This window comes from Salmo salar, chromosome 15, assembly GCF_965601325.2.
Source record: "Salmo salar chromosome 15, fSalSal1, whole genome shotgun sequence".
Taxonomy (NCBI): Eukaryota; Metazoa; Chordata; class Actinopteri; order Salmoniformes; family Salmonidae; genus Salmo; species Salmo salar.
The window spans coordinates 53,113,190-53,133,312 of record NC_138305.1 but is presented as its reverse complement, the minus strand read 5'-3'; the positions used below and the strand labels follow the sequence as shown (position 1 = coordinate 53,133,312).

Below are 20,123 nucleotides of genomic sequence, written 5' to 3'. Positions count from 1 at the left end.
CATTTTCAGCGGCAAGGCTTCCGCTTCGTTGAAAGACTTGTTGACAATCGTTGCTGAAAATGCCATAATGTTAGACTGTTCATGTTATTGATTTCTTTGCTCAATTTTTGTGAAATCTTACATGGCACTTTATGGTATGTTACTCGATGGCCCATTTTTATAGGACAGTTAGTCTGATGGCCAATTTAGCATGCTAGCTAACGTTAGCTAGTTTGGACTGCAAACATACAATAGGTAGCTTGGCGTCTCCAACTAGCTCTGTATGAAGAATAGTGTTAATAATTGCTGTGTAAGTGTATCATGTCCATATACCATTCATGGACCATGTCTGTTCACATTTTTATAAAGATCAGACCTGCAGACCTGTTCGTCGTCAGTCATATTTTCTGCATGTGAAAGTGGATCGAAATATATAGCCATCTTGTTGATAACTAGGTAATGGTCTGTGTCTTGTCCCTGCAGTATGACAGCTGAGGAGAATGACTTCTATTATCAAACTGACCGCTGTGTCAGGGGTGCAGGAGGAGTCTGCCCTCTGCTACCTGCTGCAGGTGGATGAGTTCCGCTTCCTCCTGGACTGTGGCTGGGATGAGAGCTTCTCTATGGACATTATTGATGCCATGAAAAGGTAGAACACACATAATCTAAGCCAGTAGTTCTCAATGGGGTACTTGGCCTATCCAAAGGGAGTACTTGGTAAGACTCAGAACATAGATCTAATGATTGGTTACACATGAAGGGGTACATGTGCAGAGCAAAATGTGATTGGAGGTACGGATTGAGGATCTATGCTATCTAGACATTGTCTTTGATTCCTGAAGTCAACAACTAGAACTTATCCCTGTCAATCAGATCTCTTACGGGCCATTCCCCTTCTCAATAGGTATGTCCACCAGGTTGATGCGGTGCTCCTCTCCCATCCTGACCCCCTGCACCTGGGGGCTCTGCCCTACGCCGTGGGCAAGCTGGGCCTCAACTGCCCCATCTATGCCACCATCCCGGTCTACAAGATGGGTCAGATGTTCATGTATGACCTGTATCAGGTAAGGGCAGGAGTGTGTTAACCTGGTCCCAGATCTGTTTGTGATGTCTTGCCAACTCAGCAGGACAGCACAAACAGATCTGGGACCAGGCTAGGTGATGTCCTACACCCGCTTGAACAAGAGGTGACAGTGCACTGTAAAACTATTCTCACAATTGGGATCTGTTGCTTTGGTAGTCGCGCAACAACACTGAGGACTTCAACCTGTTCACCCTGGATGATGTAGACTGCGCTTTTGATAAAATCCAGCAGTTGAAGTACTCCCAGATTGTAAATCTGAAAGGTCAGTAAAACATGTATCAGTCTTACCTAATGATTGAATGATCATATTTCTATTGAGTAACCTCCTTGTTATAGCTGAAACACTGGTTCAATCGACCTTTTTACTTTTCTGGACAGGGAAAGGACATGGTCTGTCCATCACTCCACTTCCTGCTGGTCACATGATCGGTGGGACCATCTGGAAGATCGTGAAGGATGGGGAGGAGGAGATTGTTTACGCGGTGGACTTCAACCACAAGCGAGAGATGTGAGTAGAGACTGGATAGAGCATGTTTATTTTGCTGCTGAACCGTCAAGGTACAGTACAAGACCAAAAGTATGTGGACACCTGCTCATCGACTATCACATTCCAAAATCATGGGTATTATTATGGAATTGGTCAGATCAATTTGAAATGGCTGCGCGGCAATAATGACCTGACCTGTGTCCCATAATGAACCTGCATTTCATATAGAACCTGGCTAATAATGACTGGCCATCTTTTAAATTAGCATGTCCTTGCATGGCTTGACGTTCAGGTACACTACATGATCAAAAATATGTGGAGACCTACTCATCAAACATTTAATTTCAAAATCATGGGCATCAGTATGAAGTTGGTCCCCGAACATATTGTAAATCTTTCTTCCAGCCACCTGAATGGGTGTACGTTGGAGTCGGTGAGTCGTCCCTCTCTGCTCATCACAGACTCCTTTAACGCTACATACGTGCAGCCGCGTCGCAAGCAAAGGGACGAGCAGCTTCTAAGTAAGTTAATCAACTCTCACTCATGTGTGCAGTAATGATATCCTGATCACAAATATGTTTATGTTGTCTTGCCAACTCCTGTGGTCACTGTCACGTCATGGCCATGGCTAGACAGCACAAAAAGATCTGGGCCCAGGCTACAGTAATACCTATTAGTTGAATATTAAAAAAATGTCTGATCCGCCAAACATTTCCCCCTTCAGCCAATGTGATGGAGACGCTACGCGGCGACGGCAACGTGCTGATTGCCGTGGATACGGCGGGCCGTGTGCTGGAGCTGGCTCAACTGCTGGACCAGATCTGGAGGACGAAGGACGCCGGGCTGGGGGTCTACTCTCTGGCCCTGCTCAACAACGTCAGCTACAACGTGGTGGAGTTCTCCAAGTCTCAGGTCTCGGCCACACGCATACCCTTTTCATTACATGGTCACACACTACCAGACAATCTTTAAAACACTTTTAAGTGTTTGTTTCAGCCTGCCTGCAGTGCCAGATGGGTGGGGTTTGCACTTTTGGGACTGTTCCATTGGTTCAGTTGCACCGAGCTTGCACGGAGCTAAAGTATTTGAAAGATCTCATATAATATTTGAACCCAGGTCTCTAGCTCACTCACCAGGAGGAGATGTTCACTTTTCAATAGTGTTCACTGCTCAGTCATACACTTTGTGAAAAATATTACAACGATTGCCTTTTGTGGGATGGATTTAATCTTTTTCACAATGTTGTTGTAACAAATGGCGCATGTCCTGCTAATATTGTGTGATTATCCTGTCATTGTAATAGGCATGTTAACAAGAGACATGAATCTGCCTGTTATATTCTCCCCTACAGGTGGAGTGGATGAGTGACAAGCTGATGCGTTGCTTTGAGGACAAGCGCAACAACCCCTTCCAGTTCCGCCACCTGTCCCTGTGCCACAGCCTGGCAGACCTGGCCCGCGTGCCCAGCCCCAAGGTGGTGCTCTGCAGCCAGCCCGACCTGGAGTCAGGCTTCTCCCGCGAGCTGTTCATCCAGTGGTGTCAGGAGGCCAAGAACTCAGTGATCCTCACCTACCGCACCACGCCCGGCACCCTGGGCCGCTACCTCATCGATAATCCCGGGGAGAAGATGCTAGACCTGGAGGTGAGACTAGGACGGGGTCGGCAACTAGGTTTGGTTTTGGGGGAATTTTTCTGGGCTAATACTCAACGGGTCAGAACATAATTAGTATAATAGCAGCCCAATTCATAGGCCTACACTACAAATTGGACACCATTGGTCCAATGCAGCCATTTTTATCTCAATATCAAATAATTTCTGGGTAACAATAAGTACCTTACTTAGAGTGTTTTCAATTAAAATGGTCAAACAGAAACAAAAATAGTTTCTTAGCAAAGGGCAATTTCTCAAGCAAGAATTTTGCTATGATTGTCTGGGAATGGTCTGAGTAGGGAGGGGAAGACTGAAAATGTGCTGTTATTGGCAGAGCGGTTTGGAACGTTCTTCTGAGTCTATTAACTAATATGCCGCTTGGTGATGTCACCATTGAAGGCCAAAAACTCCATCCCACCAAAACATGAATAAAGTTTGAATCAGCTCTTACACTAAAAGGGCATTATCATCATTTTCACAATTTCACAGTATTATTCCAACCTCACAGTGTAGAAATGTATATAAAACATCACGATTTTGACTGCACTGGGCCTTTAACACATCTGGTTAGTATAATGAACATTAATAAATGCAACATGCAACAATTTCAAAAATGTTATTGAATTAAAGTTCATATATGGAAATCCATCAATTTAAATATATAAATTAGGCCTTATCTATGGATTTCAAATAAAAAATGTATTTGTCACATACACATGGTTAGCAGATGTTAATGCGAGTGTATTCCCATGACTGGGAATATAGATATGCATTTATTGGTCACAGATAGCTTAAAAAAAGGTAGGGGCGTAGATCAGAGAACCAGGCAGTATCTGGTGTGACCATCATTTACCTCATGCAGTGTGACACTCCTTTGCATAGAGTTGATTAGGCTGTTGATTGGGGCCTGCTCTTCTTCAATGTCTGTGCGAAGTTGCTGTATATCAGCTTCCAGGAATTGTGTACAGATCCTTGCAACCATTGGGCTGTGCATTATCATGCTGAAACATGAGGTGATGGCGGCTGATGAATGGCACAACAATGGGCCTCAGGATCTCTGTCACGGTATCTCTGTGTATTCAAATTGCCGTCAATAAAATGCAATTGTGTTCGTTGTCCGTAGCTTATGCCTGCCCATACCATAACCCCACCACCACCATGGTGCACTCTGTTCACAAAGTTGACATCAGCAAACCACTCGCCCGCATGTCCCCCATACACGTGGTCTGCGGTTTTACAGTCGGATGGATGTACTGCCAAAACTTCTAAAACGACGTTGGTAGCGAAATTAACATTCAATTCTCTGGCAACAGGTCTGGTGGACATTCCTGCTGTCCGCATGCCAATTGCACCCTCCCTCAAAACTTGAGACGTCTGTAGCATAGTGTTGTGTGAAAACTGCACATTTTAGTGGCCTTTTTTAATGTCCCCAGCACAAGGTGCACCTGTGTAATGATCATGCTGTTTAATCAGCTTATTGATATGATCACTAACAGGGATGTAAAGAAATTTGTGTACCACATTTGAGAGAAATAAGCTTTGACCGTATGGAACATTTCTGGGATCTTTTACATTTCAGCTCATGAAACATGGGACCAACACTTTACATGCTGCTTTTTATATTTTTGTTAAGTGTCTATAGTCAATTCAATGACAATAACATAATAATTTCTATCTGATTACACTGATACAATCAACAAAGTCTTTACTAAATTAGTTTTTTTAAATGTATTTTTGTGCGTTGATTGGGGAAAATCATCTTGCAATCAAGAGAAAATGTTGCTCTCAAAACAAAGGTGGCTAATGAAAATAGAAGTTTAAGGGAAGACTGGGCACAGAAATATGCATTCTTACCATATTTCTCCAATGTCAAACCAGTGTCTTTTTTGCAACGAAACTGTTGCTGTTTGCAAATAATGAAGTCTGGGACGTCCTTATGAATCTAAGCATGGTAGCCTACTTTCAAAAGTTAACTTTCCACCCAGACAGCATCCCGACAGATGCAGAAATTGTTTAGCTTAGAGTGACAGGATTGCAAATTCCATTTTTTTTTGGTCTATTTCGAATATAGGTCGTATCACAGCTTCAAAATGTCATAGAGACAAACCATATGCATCAGTCAGATATTTTGCATGCATTTTAAAAAGCTTGTTTGTAAGGTAAGGCATCAGTGTTGAGCATCGTTATAGAACACTTTATGTAATCAGGGTCCTTTTTTATTTCATTTCAAAATATTAAGCTAACAATAGGTAGGGTATCCCTTCTGTCCTTTTCTTTAACAAAGGATATGTCATACCCTCACATACCCCCTTCAGTTGAAGTCCTGCTTTAAACCGAACACTCCATGCCCTTCATGGACACGGTGGTATTTAAGGAGGGAATGGTGACAGTATTGGAGGATTTGGCTACCGACAAATCTATGGGAAGCATAAATGCGTCTGTCAAACAGGTAGGCCGACCCTGTATTTCTTAAATAGGAAGAAATAGTCGAATTCAAATGAAGAAAATGAATTACTCAAATTACTTTCAGCCTCATTCGCTGTCCAGCTCAGTTGATTGTAGGCGGCCGCCGCTTCACGTTTCATTACTAGGCTTGTCACGATTCCCAAATATTACAAACAATAGGATACCAGGCCAAGGATCATGATACCGAGTAGTATCGCGATGCCATGGTGGAAACAAATCGGTGGCCTAGCATCCTGTTCACCCCGTGCCCCGGACGCTTGTTCACGTTTTCTAAACCTCCAAAAACCTGTCACTGAAATTCACACTTCTACTCAATACAACACATTGAATTTAACTTCACACTGTTAAGTGTATAATATAATACTGCATAGATTGGCTTATTTGCCAATATTTGCAAAGGCATACCTGTGATTTGGCTGGAGGAATGGGAAGAAGGAATATGGAATGGCATCAAACACATAGAAACACGTGTTTGATACCATTCCTCTCATTCCGCTCCAGACATTACCACGAGTCCGTTCTCCCCAATTCAGGTGCCCCCAACCTCCTGTGATATACCTGCATAATGATCTGCATGTCATTGTGTCAGTGAGGAGAACATACTGCATAATGATCTGCATGTCATTGTGTCAGTGAGGAGAACATACTGCATAATGATCTGCATGTCATTGTGTCAGTGAGGAGAACATACTGCATAATGATCTGCATGTCATTGTGTCAGTGAGGAGAACATACTGCATAATGATCTGCATGTCATTGTGTCAGTGAGGAGAACATACTGCATAATGATCTGCATGTCATTGTGTCAGTGAGGAGAACATACTGCATAATGATCTGCATGTCATTGTGTCAGTGAGGAGAACATACTGCATGAAACCTTCTTTCCTCTTCAGTTAACACATACTCACTCTCATAAACACACAACACTCTCTCTCTCTTTCACAAGCACACATACACACACTGCTTCCAATTTTTCAAACGTTAGACACCAAACAGAATGTAAGGAGCACCAGAAATAGATAGCTGTTTGATATAGTTTAGGCTTACATTAGTTAGGCCTTATATGAATTATACCTTTTGAAGTAGAATACCCTTTTCCTTTCTTCCTGTGCCAATCAAATTTGCCTAAATCTACTGTCAAGTTACCAGGTTGTTAGCTAGCAAGGTAACATGACTGAACAACATTGTTTATTATCAAACCAATAATTAGCGACTCTGGATTAGTTTAAAACGGCCCGCGACATGGTTTGTGAAATGATATAAAATGCGCGCGAATCCCGATTGAAAGAATAAAAGGCATCTCTGGTACTATGGGTTTTATGTTTAGGCTAGAGACAAGCCTATTTCTTTGCTGTAAAGCTGCGAACATGGGGGAATAGACGCGCGCAAAGAGCGGACAGAGTGAAGCAGGTGAGTGAGCACTAGTAGGGGATGCGGCTGGCTGTTTCCCTTTGACGCATGTGATATGCGCATGGAAGGGAAGTGGATATTGGACCTGCATATACAAGTGGCTGTTGCTTCAATTCAACTGAATTTATAAACCAAACTAACTTTATAAACATTTTATAACCGGCACCAGCAGGTTCTTAATATCAGTAGGGCTGAAAAAGTTGGTAGTATCATATGAAACGGTACTACAGTATTCTATAATGTTATTGTAAGTGTCATGACGTTTTGGTACCTTGATATTACACCATGGTACCGGTATACTGTGTAACACTTTTCAGCACAACCTAGCACGTTTGCCTTATTAGTTGACTGTCTCTTGCGCTCTCTCTCCTCATGGATTGAAGTTGAAATGTATCTTCTGCATTATTTTGGTGGGGTAACTTCTTCTTGGTACATTACATTTGGATCTGATACAAAAGAAAAACAACTTTTTATGCATAATTAATATGGGGGGGCTTTGGGGAACCCCAAAAAATAGAAGAGCAGCTATGCGGCCATTTTGGCTCAGAGTGATAGCTTTTTGGATTTATTTATTTTGGTGCAGCATCTCCCTAGGGCTCTTCCTGTCTCTGTTTCCGTCTCAACTCAAGCGTGGAACAGCTTGATGTGTCACTGGCATTCGCACTGTTCCTCCCCCCTTTTTTTTTTTTCTCCATTTCATTTTCTTGTCATGTTGACAGATTAGAAAACGGGTGAAGCTGGAAGGCAGGGAGCTGGAAGAATACCTGGAGAAAGAGAGAATGAAGAAGGAAGCTGCCAAAAAACTTGAACAAGAAAAAGAGTGAGTCACTGACACTGTTTGTGTTTTGGGCCTCAACTTATTTACAATATTTGGGCACCGTGAATACTATTCCCAGACGTGGGTATTGTTCTGTGTGTGTTACGTGCATGTGTGCATGGAGGACGTACTATACAGATTCATGAAGTTGGTCTCCGGGAATGAAGATGTTTGTTTTTGAGATGAAGAAACACAGCAAGATTGTGTGTGTGTGAGTCTAATATATTTGTGTCTCTCAGGGTGGATGTGGACTCCAGTGACGAGAGCGACATGGAGGATGACCTGGAGCTGCCGGCGATGGTGAAGACCAAACACCACGACCTGATGATGAAGGGAGACGGCGTCCGCAAGGGCAGCTTCTTCAAACAGGCCAAGAAGTCCTACCCCATGTTCCCCACCCACGAGGAGAGGGTCAAGTGGGACGAATACGGAGAGATCATCAGGTACTGTAGTCATTAAACTATTACCCTTTTCACATTAAGGCGCTGATCCAAACTGAGCTGTGCTGACCCGGTTATGCATCAACCATAGATGCTGGACAAGGGAAATATCAGCGCCAGTACAGTTCGGTTGGCACAGAAGTGTAAAAATGCTCTACACAGACTGTCTTTTACCTCGGTAGAACCTAGAAATCGAAACATGAAACCCGTTTGAATAATGAACTATGCATTGGATTTTCTGTTGAAGCAGAGCTAACTTCACACGATGATGTATTAATTAATGACTGTCTCCAGACCGGAGGACTTCCTGGTACCAGAGCTCCAGGCCACAGAGGAGGAGAAGAACAAGCTGGAGTCATGCATGGCCAAAGGAGACGAACCCATGGACCAAGACTCCTCATCCAAAGTACCCACCAAGTGTACCTCCACTACAGAGAACCTAGAGATCAAGTAAGTGGGCCTACCCACCTAAATTGAAATATGATTCAATATGATTCATATTTATATTGTAGTGATTTACAAGGAATACATAGTGCTGAAACATGTACGTTTGGGATTTTAATGATCCTTGTGGATATGCCAAGACTCTAGTTATTTTAATTTGCGCAAAATATTAAAAGTACCTTTAGTATTTTTCTCTAATATTATCAGGGACCCCCTCTCAGGCAAACCGGCGACCCACCCCCATCATACGTTAGCAAGAGAAAAAACATTCACGTGTCTTGTCGTCAAGTGAATGATAATGGCATGTAAAAGTAATCTTTTTTATTCTTATTTATAGCTTTGGTAGATCATTTTTTCATTATTTTGATCTCCCCACATAATTGTAATAGGAAGTGTAAACTCTAACAGCCTATTAGCTATAAAGGTAACTCAAACATATTTTTGAAAATAAGGGGTCTGCAGACTGCCGGTTGAATACCCCAGATAGTATTTTTTTTACATCACATTTAAAGTGACTATCTTAATAATTAATATTTAAAATATTGAGAAATTATAAATTCTTATCTGATCATACTGTGCAGAGCCAGGGTGACGTACATCGACTACGAGGGGCGTTCGGATGGCGACTCTATCAAGAAGATCATCAACCAGATGAAGCCGCGGCAGCTGGTGATCGTGCACGGCCCTCCCGAGGCCAGCCTGGACCTGGCCGAGTCCTGCAAGGCCTTCACCAAGGACATCAAGGTCTACACGCCTAAGCTGCAGGAGACTGTGGATGCCACCAGTGAGACACACATATACCAGGTCAGTCGGGTTATAATTTTACACAAAATGCCATGCTAATTTAAAATATTTTGGGACAGATTGGACTAATGCCCTATATGAATGTGAATAATTGACATAGAATGTTGTGTTATCACAATTCACCAATCAGAAAGTTGATAGCTTTAGTAACTGTAACTAATCTAACCCAGGTCAAGCCATCTTAGAATTCTCAACTTGACAATGGGTCAATTTGGTATAAGGTTTATAATAATAATATTATAACATATGCCATTTAGCAGACACTTATCAAAAAGCGAGTTACAGTTGTGCGTGCATAAATATTACGTACAGGTGTTCCTGGGAATCGAACCCACTATCTTGGCATTACAAGCACCGTGATCTACCAACTGGGGTACAGAGGACCCAGTTAAACAGTTTGTTTGTGTGCAGAAACCTTTTAAATGTTAAGCTTAAGCACTTTCTGTCATATATACATGACATATTTTCTTCTTCCTCCTCAGGTGCGGTTGAAAGACTCGCTGGTGAGCTCGCTGCAGTTTTGCCGCGCCAAGGACACGGAGCTGGCGTGGATCGACGGCGTGCTGGACATGCGCGTGGTCAAGGTGGACACAGGCGTGCTGCCCGAGGAGGGCGTGGTGAAGGGTGAAAAGGGAGCCGGCGAGGAGGCCGTGGAGGACGGCGAGCTGGCCATGGACGTGACCCCTGCTGACGACGGCACCACAGACCATAGCGTGGTGGCTCAGCAGCGCACCATGAAGACGCTGTTTGGCGAGGACGTGCGCGAGCTGTCGGAGGAGAGCGACGTCATCCCCACCCTGGAGCCCCTGCCCGCCCACGAGGTGAGAGAGCGAGAGATGGAGGGGAAGAGGAGATGTACTGTAGCGAGAGATACTGCGGATAGACGGAGGGGAAGGTTGGCTGTAATCTCTTAGTTCAGACAAAGGGAGAGAGGAGATGTAAAGAGGGTAAGATAAGGTTGCTTTGTTCTCAGTGAAAGAGGATGGGAGAGGGCTGACCCTGAGGGAGAGGGAGACGGGTGTTGATCCCGGAACCGTTTTTTATTCAGAGAGGGAAATGATAGGTTGAGTGGTTCCTCTCTAGGTTTCTTCCTAGGTTCCTGCCTTTCTAAGGAGTTTCTCCTAGCCACCATGCTTCTACATCTGTATTGCTTGCTGTTTGGGTTTTAGGCTGGGTTTCTGTATAGCACTTTGTAAAAAGGGCTTTATAAATACATTTGATTGATATGACAGTAGACACAAAGAGCAGCAGAATGCACAGGAAGAAAGCTAGCCTGTGGCTAATTTAGCAACAGAGAGAAGGGAGTGCACCGGGTAAAACTGATCTGAGGTTATATGTATAGAAATTATTGATAGTTACATATCGCAATATTATTTTTGGATTATATTGATATTTGACTCTGTATAAAAAGTAACATCTACTTGATTTAGCTGGATAATGTTAGCTAGTGCTAGTCGGCTGTACCTGTGGCAAATTTTTCATCCAGTAGCTTGTTCTCCATCTTCTTTTTAAGTAGTTTCTCTGCAGCAGACATATAGTGAGAAATATGTTTGGGACATCAAATCGCAGCAAAGTCGCAGTATCAAATCGCAATACATATAGCATTGTGAGAATCACAATACATATGGTATCGGCACAGAAAGATCGTGATAATGTCAGATTATGAGGTTCCCAGCCCTAGAAAATATATGGTTAGGGTTCTACAGAGTCCACAGTCAATAGAGTCAAGCTGATCAGATGTAAAGAAGCTATTACATTTACGTCATTTAGCATACGCTTTTATCCAGAGCGACTTACAAATTGGCCCCCCTACCTCTGCGGAAGCACAGTTCCCGCTCAGCCCAGTCAAAAAAAATAGATATAGATGTACTATTGTAAAGTGGTTGTTCCACTGGATATCATAAGGTGAATGCACCAATTTGTAAGTCGCTCTGGATAAGAGCGTCTGCTAAATGACGTAAATGTAAAAATGTAAATGTAATGCCACCTTTCCAACAAGTTAGTATATCAAATTTCTGCCCTGCTAGAGCTGCCACGGTCAACTGTAAGTGCTGTTATTGTGAAGTGGAAGCGTCTATTAGCAACAATGGCTCAGCCGCGAAGTGGTAAGCCTCACAAGCTCACGGGACCACCGAGTGCTGAAGCACGTAGCGTGTAAAAATCGTCTGTCCTCAGTTGCAATGCTCTACCGTGTACCAGACTGCCTCTGGAAGCAACGTCAGCGCATCAACTGTTTGTCGGGAGCTTCATGAAATGGGTTTCCATGGCCGAGCAGCTGCATACAAGCCTAAGATCGCAAGATGCAAAATACCAAGCGTCGGCTGAAGTGGTGTAAAGCTCGCCGCCATTGGACTCTGGAGCAGTGGAAACACGTTCTCTAGAGTGATAAACCATGCTTCACCATCTGGCAGTCCAACAGACAAATCTGGGTTTGGCGGATGCCAGGAGAGCGCTACCTGCCATATTGCTTAGTGCAAACTGTAAAGTTTGGTGGAGGAGGAATAATGTTCTGGGGAAGTTTTTCATAGATTGGGCTAGGCCCCTTAGTTCCTGTGAAAGGAAATCTTAATGCTACAGCATACAATTACATTCTAGACGATTCTGTGCTTCCAACTTTATAGCAACAGTTTGGAGAAGGCCCTTTCCTGTTTCAGCATGACAATGCCCCCGTGCGCAAAGGGAGTTCCATACAGAAATGGTTTGTTGAGATCGGTGTAGAAGAACTTGACTGGCCTGCATAGAACCCTAACCTCAACCCAATCGAACACCTTTGGGATGAATTGGAACTCTGACTGCGAGCCAGGCCTAATCGCCCAACATTAGTGCCCGACCTCACAATTGCTCTTGTGGCTGAATGGAAGTCCCTGCAGCAATGTTCCAACATCTAGTGGAAGGCCTATCCAGAAGAGTGGAGGCTGTTATATCAGCAAAGGGGGGACCAACTTCATATTGATGCCCATGATTTTGAAATGAAGTGTCCACATTCTTTTGATAATGTAGTGTACCTGGATGTCAAGCCCTGCAAGGACATGCTAATTTAAAAGATGGCTAGCCATTATTAGCCTGGGTCTATATGAAATGCAGGTTCATTATGGGACACAGGTCAGGTCATTATTGCAATGAAAAAATTGGTGCAACCAAACCATGTGCTGATGCCATCAACTGAAAAAGTTTGATTCGCACCAGTGCCACAAGTGCAAAAAGTTTGTCTCGAGCCCTGAACAAATCCAGAGTCCAACTGATCTGAGGTCAGATTTACCAATATATAAACTGTATGGTTGTGGTTCCACAGAGTCCATTCAGTTCAACTGATCTAAGATCAGAGGTGTGTTCAATAAGGTAAATATTTTGAACTTTAGCTAACACATTCCATTTGTTTTGTGTTGGCCATGAAGTTGCGAAATTTTGCTAACGTTAGCAAAAAGCCTGAGAAGGTAGTGTGCAGCGAACGTACGTGTCTGTTTCGGATCTAAACTGCCACTACAAATAATCAAATCAAATCAAAGTTTATGTAGACCTTACAGTGAAATGCTTACTTACGGGACACAATGCAAATAGTCCGTTAGCCATTTGATTACCTGTTCAGAAGTCTTATGGCTTGGGGGTAAAAGCTGTTGAGAAGCCTTTTGGCTTGCATTAGAAGAGAGAACAGTCTATGACTGGGGTGGCTGTGGTCTTTGACCATTGTTAGGGCCTTCCTCTGACACCACGTGATGTAGAGGTCCTGGAGGGCAGGCAGCTTAGCCCCAGTGAATGGGGCGTGCTCAGTCCTCCTTTTTCTGTAGTCCACAATCATTTCCTTTATCTTGATCACGTTGAGGGATAGGTTGTTATTCTGGCACCACCCGGCCAGGTCTGACCTCCTCCCTATAGGCTGTCTCGTTGTTATTGGTGATCAGGCCTACCACTGTTGTGTCGTCTGCAAACTTAATGATGGTGTTGGAGTCGTGCCTGGCCATGCAGTTGTGGGTGAACAGGGAGTACAGGAGAGGACTGAGCACGCACCCCTGAGGGGCTCCGGTGTTGAGGATCAGCGTGGCAGATGTTTTGTTACCTACCCTTACCACCTGGGGGTGGCCTGTCTGGAAGTCCAGGATCCAGTTGCAGAGGGAGGTGTTTAGTCCCAGGATCCTTAGCTTAGTGATGAGCTTTGAGGGCACTATGGTGTCGAACGCTGAGCTGTAGTCAATGAATAGCATTCTCACGTAGGTGTTCCTTTTGTCCAGATGGGAAAGGGCAGTGTGGAGTGCAATAGAGATTGCATCATCTGTGGATCTGTTTGAGCGGTATGCAAATTGGAGTGGGTCTAGGGTTTCTGGGATAATGGTGTTGATGTGAGCCATGACCAGCCTTTCAAAGCACTTCATGGCTACAGACGTGAGTGCTATGGGTTGGTAGTCATTTAGGCAGGTTGCCTTACTGCTCTTGGGCACAGGGACTATGGTGGTCTGCTTAAAACATGTTGGTATTACTGACAGGGACAGGTTGAAAATGTCAGTGAAGACACCTGCCAGTTGGTCAGCATGTGGCCATGTAGGTTTTCTATGACTTGTAGTTGGAATAGCAAAGTCATTTGCAGTTTGATTATTTCCTCTAAATGCCACAGTAATCCTTAGAAAATATTTTGTTTCATGTTTCACCGTAACATTTTTGAATGTTCATTCAAATTGTTTCTAAGGCTGCATTTACACAGGCAGCCCAATTCTGAGCTTTTTTTCACTAATTGTGGCTTTTGACCAATCAGATCAGCTCTTTTGCCAGTAAATGGGCAAAAAATCTAACATAGTCCTTAGAGTCATACTGATCTGAGGTCAGATGTACAGAAACTGTATGGTTGTGGTTCCACTAATCCACATAGGATGCGTTTACACAGGCAGCCAATTCTGATATTTTGGCATGACCATGGCAAAAGAGCTCATCTGATCAAAAGACGAATTAGTGGAAAAAAATATCAGAATTTGGTTGCCTGTGTAAACGCAGCCATAGAGTACAACTGTTCTGAGATCAGTTGTATATCATGTGTTCTGGTTCTAACCCATACACACCCTGTCTAACTCACAGATCCCAGGCCACCAGTCGGTGTTCATCAACGAGCCGCGCCTGTCCGACTTCAAGCAGGTGCTGCTGAGGGAAGGCATCCAGGCTGAGTTTGTGGGAGGAGTGCTGGTGTGCAACAACATTGTGGCCGTCCGCAGGGTGAGTTGTCCGTCTGTCTGTCCTTCTCCCCCAGCACACCACAGTACAGCCACAGTCATTCATTTAGTTCATTCAGCTCGCTTTGACAGCATAAGCCAACCCCAGCCCTGGCCTGCTTCATGAGAAAGGGGAAATGGGCCCAAAGGTTGCGTGGGGTGGCATGTTTTTCAGCAAAAAGCTGTGACTGTGGCATCCAATTGCAGACCTCTATTATATATGTATGTGTACCTATTATCTAACTTCAATTTAATTGAAAACCAATTCTTATTTATTTACAAGAATGCTCTGGGGAAGGAACGATGACGCAGGATTAAACAATCCATTTTACTCAGTTGGCAATAAGTAGTTTTTAGACTGAAGGGGCAACCTATGTGTAAACAAACCATTTCTGCTACTAAAGTCAGCACCACTCCATCTCCACATCTATTTGTGGATGTTAAAGGGGGGAAAAATGGTTGTGACTATGCGTGACCCCTCTAACCCTTGTCCGTATCGCCATCCCCCCCCCCCCCCCCCCCTGTACAGACGGAGGCAGGGCGCATCGGCCTGGAGGGCTGCCTGTGTGATGACTATTATAAGATCCGCGAGCTGCTCTATCAGCAGTATGCTGTGGTATAGGAGAGACGAGCGGCCGCGGAGACGGCGTCGGCCGTTACATGATCACACAGAGACATTCCATTTGGGAGGAGAGAGAGTGGAGAGGAGAGCGGACTGTACCCAGAGGACCACAGTGTTCTAGGTGTTCTCCACACACAGGCTACCTGAGCTCCCCTCGAGCATCTCCAGCTGTTTAACTTCCAACCGCTGTGTTGATTTCTCCTTTTTTACCCCCTTTGTCTGTTTACTGTTTATTTTTTTATTGTGCGTCTTTCCCCCCGCAGTGAGAGACAGATGGGCTCTCCCTTAGTGACCTCTCCTTCATGCGAACACATGATGTGCGAACCAACGGTAACCCTTAGGGTGTTTTTTATTTCTCCTCAAACGCCCTCAGCTCTGGAGAAAATACACCACACACTCGCTGGAGAGTGCCATCACTTGACATAGGCTGAAATGGTTTCTGTTTTTTTTGTTTTCTACAACTCATTAAATTCAATTTTTTGAACAATTTAATTGGTTTGTGTCATATATATTTGCTGTTGGTTGAGAGGGGAGCCAGACTTGTATATGTACTGTATGTAGGTTTGGGGTCATTTCAGTTAATGTTTCAATGAGGGCAATTTTGAATGGGAATTCCAGTTTACTTCCTGAATTGTGTGAATGGAAATGGAATTGACCCCGACCCTGACTGTATGTAGTACCATTTCAAGGGGCTTTGCTCTACTGTGCTGCTGCAGTTCCGGTTTGATAACACTAGATGGAGACATTTTTCTGCCTCTTCCTCCCTCTACCTCTGTCACACACAGCAGCAATTCCAGGGTTGAGAGATGACGTTGTCCCTGCAGTGATATCTTGGAAAATTAGCATAATTCACTCAGTTACGTACATAACAAGGTATAATACTTAATTCTCTAATGTTTATATTTCAGGTAACTGAAATTAGGTTATATAGTTAAGATTGAGACTGAGAGGAAAGTGAAAATGTATTTAAAATGGCTTGCTGATTTGTGATATCTTCTAATCCACATATAAGGTCAATGTTATTATCCCTGTGAAGTTTAAATTCACCATTGTCTCAGGAGACTGCTTGGGGGGAGGGGGTGTCCCAAATTGGCAAATTAACCGGAGCCTTATGGTGAAAAGTAGTGCACTATAATGTGAGTAGGGTGGTGTGACTGTGATGATGCTAAGATGGAGGGGGGGTGCGAAGCAGCCTTTTTCTCCTCGGCTGCGGTGTGTCATTGGCTGGCTGAAGTCCGCTGCTGCAGCAGTGGTGCCACATCGTCTCAGCCCATTACGCTCACAGACGGGCAGACAGTCAGTGTTGTGCGAATCCCCGGGGTGGCCCCTCGCCTAGCCACCTTACCACATGGGCAGTTGTGGTATGTCACTGCCGTGGCTCAACCCACAACAAAGCACCCCCCTACCATATACACTTTCTCTCTCTCTCTCTCTCTCTCTCTCTCTCTCTCTCTCTCTCTCTCATACACTACACACACTCAGTGACCTATCGGCATGGGTCAAAGCACCTCCCCTACCATACACACAGTGACATCACTTCACCCTCAGTCGTTGTCGACTACCAAACTCTGCCCAACCTATGGCCCCGCAGCCAGTCAGAGTATGGTGGGCCACGAACGTTTTAGTCTGGGCCGACCCGACGAAGCGAGTGGACGGTGGGCAGAGGGAGAGGGGGATCATGCACATGAATGGATGGAGGGAGTTATAGGCATGAGCAGCATGGATGGCTGGCCCGCTGATGCGCAGCTAGGTTAGTTTTGTACAGAACAGTTGCGTAACATATAGTTTTGCACTTTAGAAACATTAAAATTTAAATGCCCTTTTTTATAATCCATGGCACAGGCACACACACACACAACATTTGCGGCAGAAAATATGCCTTTATTCTCTCTCTGTGAACTTCAGTAATCCCTTCTGTGACAGTAAGAGAGAGATAGAAAGAGAGAATGGGATAGAGATAAACCGAGAGAGATGGAAAAAGAGAGAGGCTCCTGCCCAGTCACTACTTTTCATTTTGATAATTGACGGCGGGAACACTAGAAAGGTCCATCAGCGTAATCCTCTTAGTGTTTATAATGTTGACTGTCACAGAAGCCCCTATTTTAATGTAACGAGCAGCTAAGGCCCCACTTTGCCCCCAGGAGGCAGGGAGGAGACCTGAGCCCTGAATGCATCCCAAATGACACCCTATTCCCTAATGCACTACTTTTGACCAGAGACCTATGGGCCCTGGTAAAAGTAGGACACAAAATAGGGAATAGGGTGCCATTTGAGAAGCACAGAATGTCTCCCCTTCTCACTCAACAAGTGCCCTTCTCATTTGTGCCATGGGATGGGTGGAGGACAAGCAAGGGTATTAGGACAAAAGCAAAGTTACAAATTGGGCATCTACTCTATGTGTATTTATTCATAGCTCTGTGGAGGAAAATTAATTCAACCTAATCCCGTTGAATTCCTGGTGGCCTCTCTTTCTCCCTCCCCTTTCTTCTTCTCTCTGTATTAAGCTGACCACTTAATGCTGCCAGTGACATCAGTGGAATAATGTGAAATAGGAGTGGTTTTCTAAGAAAGAATGTTTGAAACAACATGTGGCACAGGCACAAAAAGCAAATCATTTGTTGTCTGGGCTTCCAAAGGTAGGCTATGTTTGAGCAGTTCCACGTGGGTGTGAAACACTCCTGATTCGCTGCATACGGGTAGGATGAGGAGGTAGGATGAGGAGGGGTCTACTTTCACTTTCTCTCTACCCCTCTCCCCCGCCCTCTCTCCGTCTCTCTCTAATTCGCTCTACTCTATGGGGCTGGGTAATCCCTCTGTGCCAGTGTCTTCAAGCAGTAATGGCCCTTAGCAGGGGAGCCAGTCATGCCCACCCACTCATAAGACACATGGAGGGGGCTGGTCTGTCTCAGGGGGCTGCTGGGGATGCGATGGGCTGAGCATCCTCCTTTGAATTACACAATTACTAAGGTGATCCTCTTACGCAACCGGCTCCTCACACGGGCCCACAATACAAGGTAGGCGATCCCTGTGAGCATAAATCCATCCACAAAGGCAGGCAGCTCGATGACAGATTATCCCCCAGGCCAATAATACAGGCAGCTGCCATATTGCCTTTGTGATAAAACAATTGTGCATTTGTGGATGGAGGACATTGGGTTGGGGTGATATGATCAAATCGAAATCAAGTCAAATTTTATTTGTCACGTGCCGAATACAACAGGTGAATGAAATGCTTTCAGTGAAATGCTTACTTACAAGCCCTTAACCAACAATGCAGTTAAGAAAATACAAAAAAAAGTAAGAGATAAGAATAACAAATAATTAAAGAGCAGCAGATAACGGGGGGTTGCTATGCAAATAGTCTGGGTAGCTATTTGATTAGCTGTTCAGGAGTCTTATGGCTTGGGGGTAGAAGCTATTTAGGAGCCTCCTGGATCTAGACTTGGCGCTCCGGTACCGTTTGCCGTTCAGTAGCAGAGAGAACAGTCTATGACTAGGGTGGCTGGAGTCTTTTACCATTTTTAGGGCCTTCTTCTGTCACCGCCTGGTATAGAGGTCCTGGATGGCAGGAAGCTTGGCCCCGGTGATGTACTGGGCCATACGCACTACCCTCAAAAGTGCCTTCAGGTCGGAGGCCGAGCAGCCTTACGAGACAGTGATGCAACCCGTCAGGATGCTCTCAATGGTGCAGCTGTAAAACTTTTTGAGGATCTTAGGACCCATGCCAACTCTTTTCAGCCTCCTGAGGGGGAATAGGTTTTGTCGTGCCCTCTTCACGACTGTCTTGGTGTGCTTGAGCCATGTTAGTTTGTTGGTGATGTGGATGCCAAGGAACATGAAGCTCTCAACCCGCTCCACTACAGCCCCGTCGATGAGAATGGGGGTGTGCTCATCCTCCTTTTCCTGTAGTCCACAATCATCTCCTTTGTCTTGATCACGTTGAGGGAGAGGTTGTTTTCCTTCCACCACACGGTCAGGTCTCTGACCTCCTCCCTATAGGTGTTCTCATCGTTGTCGGTGATCAGGCCTACCGCTGTTGTCATCAGCAAACTTAATGATGGTGTTGGAGTCGTGCCTGGCCGTGCAGTCATGAGTGAACAGGGAGTACAGGAGGGGGCTGAGCACGCACCCCTGAGGGGCCCCCGTGTTGCGGATCAGCGTGGCGGATGTGTTGTTACCTACCCTTACCACCTGGGGGCGGCCTGTGAGGAAGTCCAGGATCCACTTGCGGAGGGAGGTGTTCAGTCCCAGGGTCCTTAGCTTAGTGATAAGCTTTGAGGGCACTATGTTGTTGAACGCTGAGCTGTAGTCAATGAACAGCATTCTCACATAGGTGTTCCTTTTGTCCAGGTGTGAAAGGGCAGTGTGGAGTGCAATAGAGATTGCATCATCTGTGGATCTGTTGGCGCGGTATGCAAATTGGAGTGGGTCTAGGGTTTCTGGGATAATGGAGTCCATGTGAGCCATGCCAGCCTTGCAAAGTATTTCATGGCTACAGACGTGAGTGCTACGGGTCGGTAGTCTTTTAGGCAGGTTACCTTAGTGTTCTTGGGCACAGGGACTATGGCGGTCCTCTTGAAACATTTTGGTATTACAGACTCAGACAGGGAGAGTTTGAAAATGTCAGTGAAGACACCGAGCGCATGCTCGGAGTAAATATCCTAGTAATCCGTCTGGCCCTGCGGCCTTGTGAATGTTGACCTGTTTGAAGGTCTAATTTACATCGG

General features: G+C 44.8%; 1 protein-coding gene across 2 annotated transcripts; it reads left to right on the top strand.

The window, feature by feature from the left end:
* Positions 1 to 8: 8 nt before the first annotated feature.
* cpsf2 (cleavage and polyadenylation specific factor 2) lies at positions 9 to 15,888 on the top strand. Of its 2 annotated transcripts, none has more exons than XM_014144713.3 (15): positions 9 to 289; positions 463 to 628; positions 884 to 1,043; positions 1,220 to 1,325; positions 1,442 to 1,571; positions 1,956 to 2,071; positions 2,275 to 2,462; positions 2,902 to 3,192; positions 7,797 to 7,897; positions 8,134 to 8,337; positions 8,629 to 8,784; positions 9,360 to 9,582; positions 10,065 to 10,403; positions 14,644 to 14,778; positions 15,304 to 15,888. In XM_014144713.3, the coding sequence occupies exons 2-15, from the start codon at positions 480 to 482 to the stop codon at positions 15,394 to 15,396; spliced, it is 2,391 nt and encodes a 796-aa protein (XP_014000188.2). In that variant the 5' UTR covers positions 9 to 289; positions 463 to 479; the 3' UTR covers positions 15,397 to 15,888.
* Positions 15,889 to 20,123: the final 4,235 nt, after the last annotated feature.